This window comes from Lottia gigantea (assembly GCF_000327385.1).
Source record: "Lottia gigantea unplaced genomic scaffold LOTGIsca_79, whole genome shotgun sequence".
Lineage (NCBI taxonomy): Eukaryota > Metazoa > Mollusca > Gastropoda > Lottiidae > Lottia > Lottia gigantea.
Window position 1 is genome coordinate 1,127,716 of NW_008710630.1, and position 13,646 is coordinate 1,141,361.

The 13,646-nt window shown below is 35.6% G+C and overlaps 3 protein-coding genes across 3 annotated transcripts; 1 reads left to right on the plus strand and 2 right to left on the minus strand.

The window, feature by feature from the left end:
- Positions 1-68: 68 nt before the first annotated feature.
- LOTGIDRAFT_236351 (hypothetical protein) lies at positions 69-1,815 on the minus strand. Its single transcript, XM_009066758.1, has 3 exons — positions 1,778-1,815; positions 1,233-1,398; positions 69-1,041 (listed from the first exon to the last, which is right to left on the minus strand). The coding sequence occupies exons 2-3, from the start codon at positions 1,393-1,395 to the stop codon at positions 752-754; spliced, it is 453 nt and encodes a 150-aa protein (XP_009065006.1). The 5' UTR covers positions 1,396-1,398; positions 1,778-1,815; the 3' UTR covers positions 69-751.
- A 1,211-nt stretch (positions 1,816-3,026) lies between these two features.
- Positions 3,027-5,782, minus strand: LOTGIDRAFT_236353 (hypothetical protein). Its single transcript, XM_009066759.1, has 5 exons — positions 5,666-5,782; positions 5,220-5,328; positions 4,829-4,896; positions 4,449-4,549; positions 3,027-4,101 (listed from the first exon to the last, which is right to left on the minus strand). The coding sequence occupies exons 2-5, from the start codon at positions 5,301-5,303 to the stop codon at positions 3,938-3,940; spliced, it is 417 nt and encodes a 138-aa protein (XP_009065007.1). The 5' UTR covers positions 5,304-5,328; positions 5,666-5,782; the 3' UTR covers positions 3,027-3,937.
- A 5,151-nt stretch (positions 5,783-10,933) lies between these two features.
- LOTGIDRAFT_168861 (hypothetical protein) lies at positions 10,934-11,252 on the plus strand (the record flags this gene model as incomplete). Its single annotated transcript, XM_009066760.1, has 1 exon — positions 10,934-11,252. A coding segment is annotated over one exon (319 nt), but the record flags the coding sequence as incomplete, so codon positions are not given.
- Between the last annotated feature and the right edge of the window lie 2,394 nt (positions 11,253-13,646).

The window sequence follows — 13,646 nt, forward strand, 5'->3', positions numbered from 1 at the left end:
GAACATCGCACGCCGTATCTTGGCTTGTTCCACTCCCACTTGTACTTGTTAAATAAAAAAGGGGTTTTCTTATTACTTTATTTTAAAAACAAAACAAAACATAGAATTTTAAAAACACAGAGAAAAAATAGACTAATACAACTTTATAGTGTAAATAAATTAGGATAATTGTAGAAAGATGTGGTAAGAAAAAAAATTGATATTTTTCAGTTGGTTGAGTTATCTGAAATATAAATGAAATATAATGAATGGAGTTAAACGTCCTACTTTTCTGCATCTAATTGGGCTAACGAATAGGGACCACACAATCATAGATTGTAAGGAAGGGGGGGGGGGGGGGGGAACAGCACAGGGTACTAAAAGACTGAATAATAAGAAATTTGTGAGTGGAGGGGTTGGGGGTCGGGAGAGGTGTACGAAGACATGCCCCAACCTCCGTTGTAGTAACACCACTGATGTTAAATTTGAATAAAAGATGCGCCTGCTTCTATCTATGGCAAGATCTAAATGTTCATAGTTCATTTGAAAAAGTATTAAAGCCAACTTTCATCAAAGGCATGATCTTTGCTGACTGACTCCAACACCTTAGAGCGACCAGGATGGCCTCTGAAATAACATTTGACAAAATATCGCCTTTGGTTATCAAAGGCAAGATCTTTCCTTGTTGACTCGTATACCTTACATCGATTTCAATATTTGAACAAAACCATATTTGTAAAATATTACTTACCTAGAGATGCAAAGGGTTGATTTAAGGTTGTTCAGTGTTCATATCAACGTCAGTTCCCTCTCCACCTTCCTCTCCGTCTAACCTTTCCATTAAAGCTCCACATAACTGGTCCAAAGCTCTCATTAATCTATTAGCTCTAGGATGGGGTGAATTTGGGCCATCTCCGACCATTCTCTTAAGAGCGTTCAAGAGTTTTCTTTCTGGGGTCTCCTCTGGTGCTTCGGTTGTCATTGGTGGTGGTGGGGGTCCTCTTTCCAGACGACGAAGACAGCCTTCTTCTAGCATTTCCATGACGGTCCAGTCCAACATACCTGTCAAAATTAAAAGAAATGAAATGCAATTAATGATGTTTTACGTCATATTTTTCTGCACCTGATTGGGCTACTAAAGACGGGCAAAGCCATGCAGTGTGAAATTAGTGAAATATCCGTCTTTATGCTAAAATACAGACAAAATGACAATTTTATTTCGTTTGATTTAAAATATTAAAATATAGACTTACGAACTCCTTCGATCCCGGCTGGGATTTCAGGGTCAATTTCTAAAGGCGAGCTGGTGGTTGGCTCATCGTCTTCAAGAACTCGTTTCAGAGCCTTCAATAACTCATTCCTAGGCATAGCCATAGTCGACATAACACACACAGCGATTACAACCAACAACTTCATTTTCTGTACGAAAAAAATGAAATGAAATAGAATTGAATTAAAATCTAATGGAATAAAGGATAATAAAATGATATAGGCCTACATGTATAATTAAATGAAATAGAATTGAATAAAAATCTAATGGAATAAACGAAAATAAAATGATATAGGCCTACATGTAAAATGAAATAAAATTGAACAAAATAAATGAAAGAAAATTTTAAAAAGGTGAATATAACGTGTTCCCAAATAGTGAGTATACAAATGTCTCAACAACAAAAAACAAATAAAAAAAATGAATGAATGAATAGATAAATTGAAAAAATATAAAAATAGATAAAAATAAAATGATAGATAAAGAAATATCTGCAGATATAAAAAGAAAAAAAGTAAAAAATCATACCGTATTTAGGATCTGATGCTAGTGGACTCTACAAAACTATTCAGCTTGTTTGTCAACAACTCACCGATCAGGATATTTATACCTTTTCAGTCGTGATTTCTAACAAAAGGCTGACCACTAAATACAGACTAAATATAAGGAAAACCATCCAAGCAACCCTAAACCCAGTATACGGCCAATGATTTCACCAAGGCCATCGATTCGACTCATTGGAGCCAAAAACCGATTATTTTCGGTTATTTGCAATAAAAACATAATTTTTGCTCTTTCAAGGTCGGTGCGCGACACCAAGTTCGGGGCAGAGAGGGGAGTTGTCACCTGAAAGGACAACATACAAGGACAGGGAAGTAGAGTGTCTTGGTGACAACTGAAAGTGCAACCGAAACAAAGATTAAGTTCCCAAATGTAAGTAAAATGCGGAATGCCACCCTGAAAATTGACCAATCTTACATGACACGGCACCGAAAAATACTCATTATAAGCCAAACTTTTGCCGGCCGACTACAAACACAATGCCTGTATGGGGAAGGCAGGTAGCAACATGTGCTACTCTTACAACCAATGGTATACCCAGATGCTTTCGGCATTCTATGTGTCGATGATGCGTCAGAATAAAATCACGTTGGTAGAAAGATAGGGGCTAATGTAAATTGATGCTATTAGTGTCCCTGAAACACATAATATTGTTTAGAAATCCTCTTTACAATCCCTTTAGATTATGTGAATTCTGTATATTAAAGGAAGGGGGTAACTCTTGTTCCACCCCTACCTCTAGCCCACCCCTCCGCACGGCGCCCTTCACATAAGCTCCGGAGTATATCGAGGTGAAAGGGATAACTAAAAGTTATATCAAGTACATTTCCACATATTTTATTGTTTTCAGATCTATTATGGTTGAATTGTGTCTATTCAGGATCTTTAGTGAACCCAGTCTGTAAAGTTCAGGTTAGATATGCAGGTATAGCAGTGCTGGGACATGTTCACAGAGAACGAATGACGAGATAAATGAACAAACAAAAAATTGAATGAATGTACAATACCCCCTCCTCCACCATTTATTAAGCTTTATCAGCTCTAAGAGTAATCAAGTCAGCTCTTTGTCAGCTTAGAGCTTTGTTAGTTCCCCCTTTCATCAGAAATCAATGTATTCAGATCTCAGCCAAATCAGGAGAATCAGTCAGTTGCAGCTTAGCTTTCAGCTTGACCAGCTCTCAATCATTGATGCCAGCTCAAAGCTTACTCAGGTCTTAGTTTGATCAAAAATTAATTTATTAAGCTCTTATTAAGTCAAGGTGGTTAAAGAATCTCATATATATTTTAATACTATTTAATCTCTATACATAATATACAAATAATTATAAAACCTTCTATATACAAATATAAATAATAAATTATTATGCTTTGAAGGGACAGATTTGCTGTTTTTGGAGGTTGATTTGGGTGGCCAACCTGTACCTTTAACATAACATTGGATGGAATACAATTAAGCTTGCATCGATAGAGATACAGTCATCTGAATATTGCAGATGAGCCAGACGTCAGATTTAAATTATGAAGAGAGATACAGATGGCCAAAATTGAAGCTCTGATCTGCTTGTGATGTAAATATTTAGATGACTATATGCGTTCATGGACTTATATACATAACAAAATACATTTAATTTAAATATTCAATATATCAAACATAATAATATGTGACAAAATTATTTAACATGTTGCTATTAGACAAACATTATGCTTAGAAAAACAATAACAGTTTGGATGGATTTCATTTTAAGTAACAACTTTAGGGCAAATAAAGAGAACAGGATTCAAACAAGTATTTTCTACGAGTATTAAGATTATAAAAAATACATGCTTACAAAGCTGATTCTAAATGGATTATATTTTTATTTTCTCCATTAAGAAATGAATGGATGGAAACATAATTAAAAAAAGAAAGGAAATCTTATAATATTTCTGGGTTGTTTCGATGTGCCAAATGAAACATTTTATATTTCAGAATATTGAAGAGATGTGTTGGCATGTCTAGGTAGGCATTAAAATATCCCCCCATTTAAGAAATAAAGTCTTCCAACATACATTCAAATTGGTTAAAATTGCATGCCTGGAAGAGTTCATTAAACAGCCTTGTCTACAAAATGAATAAAACACAAGGCATTAGTATCCCTTTTTAAAAGCTAGCACACCAATAATAGTAATAAGTTCAGTCACTGCTGGGAAGGCACTGCAGAATCCAAACACATACCAATACCAATCACTCGGCCAACCATCAAACAAAAAATATGACAACACTATAGCTGCAGAACTGTGGGCACACGTAGCTTGATAAGAGTTAAGGAATATATATTAGATTGTTTGATGGGAAAATCGATTCTTCAAGTGAGAGAATTTAAATGTAGTCTGAAATTTTTTAAAATAAGTTATTTCCCTTTGATGCTCTAGTCATCAAGATCCAAAGCAAATTCAAACTTATTGGCTTCCTAATGTTGAGATATTTACCAAGCCAAGCCTTCTGATAGTGTTGCTGAATAGACAAACCCAACTGTAGATTGGTATCAGGTGTTCTAACAGCATAAGAATTCTTGTCTCTCCTAGATATCCTGCCACAGAAATTCTTATACTTACTCAACCTAAGCTTGAAATCAATGCTGATTTTGAAAAAGGATACATAATAAACTTTGAAAAGGCATAAACATGGTAATTCCACCAATAAACCCTATTAATTCCAATACAAATAATCCTAATGTTACTGATAAAGCTACTGTAATCCTAAAAGTATACCAAAAATTATCAATTATTTAAATCAAAATGGTTCTTACAGCAGCCAAAGAGTTTCAGGCAAAAAATTATCATCAGGATTAAATATATTAATGGATATCTCAACTATATTTAAAAGCATGGGGATTGTTGAAACTGCTCACTGCTTAATAGCCTCATAAAAAGCATTCTTCTGATCAAAGTGAGGAGGATTGCAAATGGCCAGGGCCCTATTTCCCTTATATATAGCACTCAAAAGTAGCTAGACAGACAGAGTATGCTTGTACTTACTGTGTATCCTTAGATGTATACTGGTCTGAAGAATAATCTTCTGGTAAACTCATTACTATATTCTCACCCTGGAAATGAAGAAATAAATGAATGAATAGTGTAAAAATACGTTTTGTTGTTTATGAATGAATGAATTTTTTTGTGAAGCCAAAAAAGAGTAATAGTTATCAAAATTATCTTTAATAAACAAAAACTCAGATTATGCACATTACAGAAATGGAATTGTCTAAAATGAGCTTTATCAGCTTACTGACCTCAATTTATATTAAATTATAGACGAACAAAGTGCCTGATTTCATTTTGGAAAGTGACACAGATAGCTAAAATTGTGCCCATCAGTTGGCAATTTACATAAGGATACCATATTAAGAAGATGGCTACATTTACTTACCTTGGAGAAGAATATAACAATGACTATAACTAAATGAGCAATAATCGTTAAGAATCTGGCCGGTATTAGCCCTGTCAACTTCATAATGTCAGTCAAACAAACTCCAAATCTGAAATAAAGATTTATTTCCAATGAGAAACAAGCCTGATCTCCATTACGAATTTTATTGTATTTTCTTGTGACTTACGTCTTACTTAGAGGCTTTTACCTTTAATCAAAAGGATATCAGGAATTGTAGGACTTGAGATGATACTGAAATTGTCAATTACATTGAGACACAAAGAAGACCTTCTATTTTACAAACCGGTCTGGAAGACGAATGTTGTCGAAATAAATAATGACGACAGGAATGGCTTCCCAACACAGGAAGGAATGGCTTCCCTAGAAACATATGACTATCAGTCTCAAGATGTAAAAACATGGCGAAATAAAATGATGGCAATCACCTATTTTTCACCTACACGTACTGGAATTCTCAAATATATTCTAAAATGTCGAAAAGTCGACAATAATTACCAATAAACAACAAGAATGTGTTTGTCTCGACTTGTTTTCAATTTTTCGCGGCCATTTTGAAAGTACAAATATTGGATTTCTACTAACACGAAACGAAGCATTGTTTTGAAACCCATATCGAAACGAAGAATTTAAGATTTGGGTTTTGATTCATTTCTGATCCCCATCAATAGACACCATTGGATCTTATATGATCATATATGGCCACGAGTCATATTTGCTCATTAGTCTAATCCCCTGTACACATTACCTAAGAATCCATCGAAAAAGAGTAAGCGAAGGCTATGTTTTTAGTAAGCAAAACATCCCCAAATGCAATTTTTTATAATATTCTAAAATAACAATAAATTGTCATCAATCGATCAGAAAGAATTATATACAAAATAATAATAGCCTCGAGGTTAGAATTATGGTTATTGTCTTTAGTCGAGATCTAAATACTAAAACAAATCATAGCTCTTATAACAATATAATAACTAGCGGGGTATTTGATTGTTCAATTATTTCACTCTAGTCTGGTATGGCGTAGAAAAGAAGGACGTAAAACTCCATTTCATCTCACAATATTAATTATATAGGCTAACACATATTTGATTATTCTTTGTATGTGCAGTGACGGAGCTAGGTTTACGTCCCATGGAGATGGGATGAGAAATATCTGAGATTGCCCTAACCGTAATGAGATTTTTTCCCGAAAAACTTACTTACGGGACTGCGAGTTGGCTCCGCCACTATGTATCTGATGGATAGGTGGGACTCGAACTAAAAGTTGAATTACATAAACTTGAATAACCTCGCCTGTTTAAATATAGTATCTTCTGATTACTGAATCAACTGTTACTTTCCCATATACTTTAAATGACTTANAGGGATAGATTCGTTGTTCGTATTTCGCGTAGGGGGGGGGGGGGGACAGAGGGGGCAGTCGACGTAAACCTGGCTCCACCACTGCCTATACCTCAGAGTAAAAATAGGATTCTTGTCTTTATGTGCAATTAAAATTTCAAACGCGTGTAATTTTGGACACACACAGGACGTTTCCGTATCTGAAACATTATTGGCAAACGGATGTTGCATCTTAAAATATCCGTAAAGGTTTAGAGGACTGCATCCCTTTGGACTATACCTAAACTTTTCATTCTTATCTCCAAATTTACGTAAATTAGAATGTCAACCTAACTCTGAATTTCCATGTAGGATTAAACTCACGGCACCTTATCGCCTAGCAGACGACAATCAAACTCGCTATCAACTGCTTGAGCTACTCTACTGGCACAATTGGGTTAGACGAGTTATCGCCCTTGACCTCATAAACGTTTCCAATTGCCTTAGTTTTTTAATTTTAGATTTTGTGAATAATATACAGATAAGAAACACCAATTATCCATCGACCTTGAATATGTCATCTTTCCTCGTTATTACAGTCAACGCAACTGCAAATTGGTTTGGATAATCCTGAGAAAGATTCTATCTGATAGAAAGGATCCTCGTGAATCTAAATTATTGTTATTGTTAAAAAAATCCTTTCTGAGACTAAGGTACAATTGGTCAAACGGATAGCGAACGTGTCCCTTTAAATCTTGGTCTTTTTTTTTATCCAATTTACCAAAAGTATTGGTCGTGTTTGAGTGTCATATTATAGAATGCCTCGAGGACAATATCGTGGAAGTTTTGATTGACAACTTTATGACACAATTTACGCCAAGACTTATTGTCTTATCATCTTGAGCGACGTCAGCGAGTCAATGCTCGTGCAATAAGGAAGATCGTCTGGTTTAAAAAGGAAGATGGTGGACATATAAAATCGATTCATTGAACGTGCCAAATCTGTCAGTCAACTTCGTGTATCACGTGAGATAATTCTCCTCTTTTAAATACTGCAGGCTGAGTGAATGAATGACTAATTTCAACAGAGTTCATAGTGAATGTAAAAACGGAAATGTCAGACCGATCATAGAGTAATTTTAGAGAGAATTATGTTTATGTTTTTGTACAGTGCTATGTTGATAAGATTTTTATAGACAACTCCGAGGTCATTGGCGCAAAACTCCATTCCTTTTAGACTGATTGCAAAAAGTGCATTGGATTAGTGAATCATATCAGGTAAGAATGGAATTATTGTAGAATTTAACATTGTGTATATCACTAACTCTTGTAAAATATACCCCATTGCACACTGCGTGACGTCCATATTTCTCACTCCTCTATAGGCCTATAGGATGCAATGGGATGCCCTATTGAGGAGGTGAGTCGGATTGGCGTCTGCTTGGAGACATGGCGCCGTTGATTACATTGATCATACTGACTGGTATTTTAGAAAAACTAATTTTAACAAGGGGAACGCTCTTTGGAAGCAAGGTTTAATCGAATATTTGGTAATTGGTCATCGTTATTCGAATCACACCCCCCCCCCCCCCCCCTTTCATTCTTTCACGAAAGGCACACTAATAACGTTCTGTTCTCGCCCCCCACCTCCTCAAACAATTCACGAAAACCAAATTCTCTGAATTTCCTTGGGTCTATCTAACGCGGAATGCTTCCGTTCCCAACGAATATCACTTTACATGATATAGATAGTAACATATCATAGGTGATTATAGGCTTCTAGCCTCCGTCCTCATTCTTTCACGAAAACTAAATTTTCTGAATCCACCGCCAGTGCTTCAGGTCTAACTAACGTGGAAAGCTTCCGCCCCGAACGTATATAAATCAACTACTGTATAGTATAGTAAAATCAGATTTTGACTGACACGTGATTGATAGAATATATCAATACAATATGACATAGTGTCACTTTAAATCTGAGTGTTTTGATGAATTGGACTGACTACTGTTTGAGTACGGTGTGTATACGTTGTGTATACAGGCGAGCCGGGCCAATAACACGAAATACATGTGATATATCATTCAAACATATGTAAGTATATCATGTATATTCAGTAGTCATTTTGCTTGAGATGCAAATTCGTAATTGTTACGATTACGAGCCAAGAATGTTGTCACAGGTTGGACACGAATGTTTTGAACGTAGCAAAATGCATCTTTCAATGCCAATAGGTAATCGTAATATTTGAAATTAAAATGGGCATGTAAAAAGACTGTGTATATGTAATTTTGTAAATTTGCTCGAAATTTTGCAAATTTGTAATCGTTATGGAAACTGTCATTGTGACATTAATTACAGTCACTATCTCGATATAATAGGACGTATTATGCAAATTCGTAATTGTTATGAAAACGAACGTATGAAAAAAAAAACATTGTGCCAATTACATAGTTAGTTTGACACGATACGTTGATTACATATGCTGTCATATACTTCTTTCATTAATATGCAAATTAGTTATCATTATAAAACACAGCACGATATTAACAGTTATCAATAGTATGGCTAATTTTTATTGTACACAAACTGACGTTGGATTCTCATTCTAAAAAGTGTTTCAGGGGTTGATTTTAGGCCTATTACATAAATTATACATAATAAGTCTTCAGAAGTACTAGAAATATACGAACATCGCATAATTCCTTCAAATATACTTAAAACTATTACTGATTAACTTAACCGAACCGTTTCTGAGACTTAGATACGATTGACCTGCGAAAGTGGTGAACACGGCCTTTAAATTTAGAATTCGACTTGACGTTGCATTTCCTTTGTAGCCTATAGCTATCAATAAATGATGGTGACTATAAGTAATATTATATGTAGAGATATTATTTTTCACGACAATTACCGTTAAAATACCAGTTTACTTTTATACTTCCTTACTCATATCAACATCTGTGGCGAATTATTTTAAATACAGAGTGGTCCAAAAAATCTACAGTAATGAAATGCATGGAGTTTTAAGTCTTGCTTTTCTGCACCATGTGAGCTAATGAAGACAGGCAGCGCCGTGCAGGGTGCAATGAGAGAAATTTTGTCAGGACAGTGGCATTAGCCTGCTATTTTTCGATTTCCAGCGTGCACAGCCTGTAACACACAGGGCCTCTGTTTATTGTCCCATCCAGTTTCTAAAGCAAGGGCTGTTTTAATTAGAGTAGCCTACAATTCAATCAAATAGACAAGGTATTAGCATAGTTTGTAATACCTTGACGATGGTAAAAATGGCCAAAACATTGCTCCATGTACTACATGCTGTATATTAAAAAGAGTTTAGTATAATACCATGATAGTCCGCCATTACACACTGCATGTAGAGTTGCCAATCTTTATGCATCCAATCTTTCGCAGAAAAATAGAGCAGAACACTCCATTTTAATTTCATTAAACTTGTTAATAACTCTCCCCAGCAAGGTGGCTGTTTTTTATGGTCACCTATTGTATAGATTTATCAAATATCTTTACTTATAAGGTTGTTTTTTACCTTGCCATTGATTGGATTGTATAGATCGATCTGATGACAGAATTTGATATGAATGCTGTCAGTACTGACGGTTGTGTATTTTTAAAACTTAGTGATTCATCGACAAAATTTCACATGAGTGTCATTTTACAGCTTAAAGTTCATAGAATACAAACCGCAATCGCTTTGTGCTTAATTCCTTAGCGAGCACAATTTGTATGCGATCAAGTGATTTGGTTAAGTAAAAATGTGTGGTACTCGGAAAAACGGTGTTTCATATCCTGTATGGGCCAATTCTGCAATAACCACCTTTCTGGATTCACGGAATGCAGATAATTGGCTTGTACGACAGCGAATACAGCCAACCAGAGACCTTGACAAGTTCAATAAGCTAAAATGTTAACAGTCTTTCTGTCAAGGGCTCTGTTTGGCTGTATTCGCTGACGTACAAGCCAATCACTGCATCCCGTGATACAAGAATAGTGGCTATTGCAGTCAAGGCATACGACTAAGTTCGTAATAACTTGACATTGTGAAGATAATCTGTGTGTGTCAAGGACACTTATTTATTATAATATATTCCAAAAGCTTACTAATCTATTTTTGACTATTTCAGAGTCGTCAAAAGCAGCAAAACGTTTTTAAGTGACGATATTCAAGAACCGAGAAATCTTCAAAAACTTTAAGAACTTCAAGCACGATCAATAAGACGATATTTTTGGCAACTGACTTTAGGGCGATTGAAATTAACAAGTAAATATTCAACAGAAGGAACTGGTACAGGATAAAAAACTTAGTTGAATTGCCTAATTTGGATACAAGGAAGAACATCAACGCAACGTTCCGACAATGAATCGCTACAGCAGTTTCACGTCTGTGAATATAGAAAGTGTACCAAATAAGAAAACGGGGGATATTTCATCTCAAGGTGACAGCTACGTACAGTTAGAAAATCTCCAGCTAGGAAGTGCCAATTCGAATGAAAAACTCCCGCTTCTGCCTCACGAAAAATGGCTCCGGCGACTCATGTCCATCTTCTGTGGAACCTTGAAAAGATCGTACGATCCAGATAGCACTGGAGATTTTAAAAGACGACTTGGAACTTTTGCTGGAGTTATTGCCCCTATTGCTCTTGGCCAGTTTGGAAATAATCTTTTTCTGCGTACAGGTAAGCAGATGTTTTTTAATTCGTTTTATCTTTAATTTTGCAAAGGGGGTTGGTTAGCTCGATGTTGCCCTTGATTTAGTAAGGGGGTAGAGAAAGAGACCCTCATTTTTTCATTAAGGATAACGATTACGGTTCACAAAGGAACTTTTCTGCCAGCTGGTCCGTGGGCAAACCTCCTTGCTATGATTTGACAAGGAAATTCGTTGTGAATTCGTTTTATCTTTAAGTTTGCAAAGGGGTTGGTTAGCTCGATGTTGCCCTTGATTTAGTAAGGGGGTAGAGAAAGAGACCCTCATTTTTTCATTAAGGATAACGATTACGGTTCACAAAGGAACTTTTCTGCCAGCTGGTCCGTGGGCAAACCTCCTTGCTATGATTTGACAAGGACCCTTCCAGCTAATTCTTGGCCAATCATCTTGGCATTGATCTTTCCCCATATTTCTTAAGCATCGTCATATGAAAATGAAAATGATCATGTAGCGCATACCGTTGCTTAGAAACATGTATTTCCCAGATCATCCATATCCATTTACAGCAGGGTCGACTGGAAATATGAGGAAAGATGACTTATTCAAGGTCATAAGACTATCTCATTCACAGAGCTGCGAATTGCGTTTTCTGAGTTTTTTTCACATTGAAGGTAACTTTAATTTTAAGATGTAAAGTACTCCACCCTTGTTAATGAATAGATGCTTTGATATATAATGTAATTTGCTATTCATTTCATCTTCCATATATCTTATAAATGTGTAGGCTGGTGTTTAAATATAAGATAATTTAGCAGACACATATCTATACAAACATTAATAGTCCCGTCATGCCTGGCAGCGACCATTTACGATCTTACGTCAACTAAAAATGTACTTGGTCGCGTGTATAAAAATCGTAAGATTATAAATCTATCAACCTGCGACATATGCGAGTATAATGCATTCCCAATGCGTATCTCTAATGAAAATCTATTGGCTTGGTGCGCTTCATTTTTAAAGCGTTTATGGTCATGTTACGACGCTATTCTCGATTTCTTTGCGATCTCAACGGCGATAACTGGCGGCGATGTCGCCTACCGAACGTTTCCTACACGCTTATGGCGACCATAACGTGCTCTGGGCTAATTTTCCGGCGCTGTAAGGACGGCTTTATGGTTTTACAGGGCTATAATGAATATAATTGTTATATTATGAAAAGTAGGTCGTAAAACTCTATTTCTCCTAATATAATATGATAAATGTAAAGACATAATGAATATGTTAATTGAAAAGCGAGAATATTAATTAACAGAATCTGAAACATGGTGTTATTTAGAATATCATGCTATGAGATTCTCAGTTTATGTATATAATTATGCAATTTTAAATTTCGTCAAACTTATAGATGGCGCATATATTATTGTAGGAAACTCCAATTCATTTGATCTCTTATCTATCACTTTACACATAACCATTGGAATTTTGATACAGAAAATTCAATAGAATTTCATTCTGAAAAGTGTTACAGTTGGCTGTCAGACATAAGTCACGTTTGCACGGCCAAAAATCGTTCTGGTCGAGTCCGGTTGACTTCAAACGCCTATTTCTAAGGCAGTGTAAACGTGGCTTCGGAGAAATAACGTTTATTTGAATTATTTATTGATACTAGTTGACTATTTGCTAGGGAAAAAAACATAAATGCACGAGATTTGCGACGCGAAAAACCTAAAAGAATATTCACAACTCATCAAATTGATTTCTGTGTTTTGATTGGTTTAGAGATTGAATGACGCTATTTGATTGGCTGAACCAACATTTCGGCTTTAGCGTGAAAAAAGAACACTGGCGTTCTAAAAGGTCATTGGAGATTTCAGCTGGGTGATCAACATTTTTCTTTGGTATAATTCTAATTTTGGATAAGTGAGTTGTGTTGCATCCCCTTTGAAGAGTCCACATAGTTTATATCTGATAATTGTGGATAACAAAATGTAGGCCTATCTATGTGGCCATTTTCGACTGCAATTTCATGTAAATTTATAGATTTTCCTTGGACGGGCCTCAAATTTTTCTTTGATTTCTTTACTGTTATGGCAGTATATTGGTGACCTATCATAGTAGGCTATCGACTTAACTGACGTCTTTGGGGTGATAAAAATATGATGAACTCGAGCAGCTGGTGATAAAAGTAGGTTACATAAGTTCATCACACTAATTGAATGACGAATAGGATTTATGACTCACGCCCGACATTCTACAAAGTCCAAACTGTGAACAAACTGTGAGTCTCACACTCTAATAAGTGTTGAATTAATTTACAAATCTGGCATCGAGTTTGAATTCTAATCGTTTTAGGTTAATTCAAGCTTAAAAAACGATGTATTAATGAATCGAACGCCCCTCGTTTGACAGCTGATTATTGCGCAGT

Bases quoted from the DNA above. Each gene is read 5' to 3' on its own strand.
- LOTGIDRAFT_236351 (XM_009066758.1), bottom strand. From the start codon at position 1,395: ATGAAGTTGTTGGTTGTAATCGCTGTGTGTGTTATGTCGACTATGGCT. The intron at 1,042-1,232 runs GTAAGTCTATAT...TAATTTTGACAG, and splicing joins AGCCGGGATCGAAGGAGTTC to GTATGTTGGACTGGACCGTC.
- LOTGIDRAFT_236353 (XM_009066759.1), bottom strand. From the start codon at position 5,303: ATGAAGTTGACAGGGCTAATACCGGCCAGATTCTTAACGATTATTGCT. The intron at 4,550-4,828 runs GTAAGTACAAGC...GTATACTTTTAG, and splicing joins TATACATCTAAGGATACACA to GATTACAGTAGCTTTATCAG. The intron at 4,102-4,448 runs GTATCCTTTTTC...ACTCTTATCAAG, and splicing joins GCCTTTTCAAAGTTTATTAT to CTACGTGTGCCCACAGTTCT.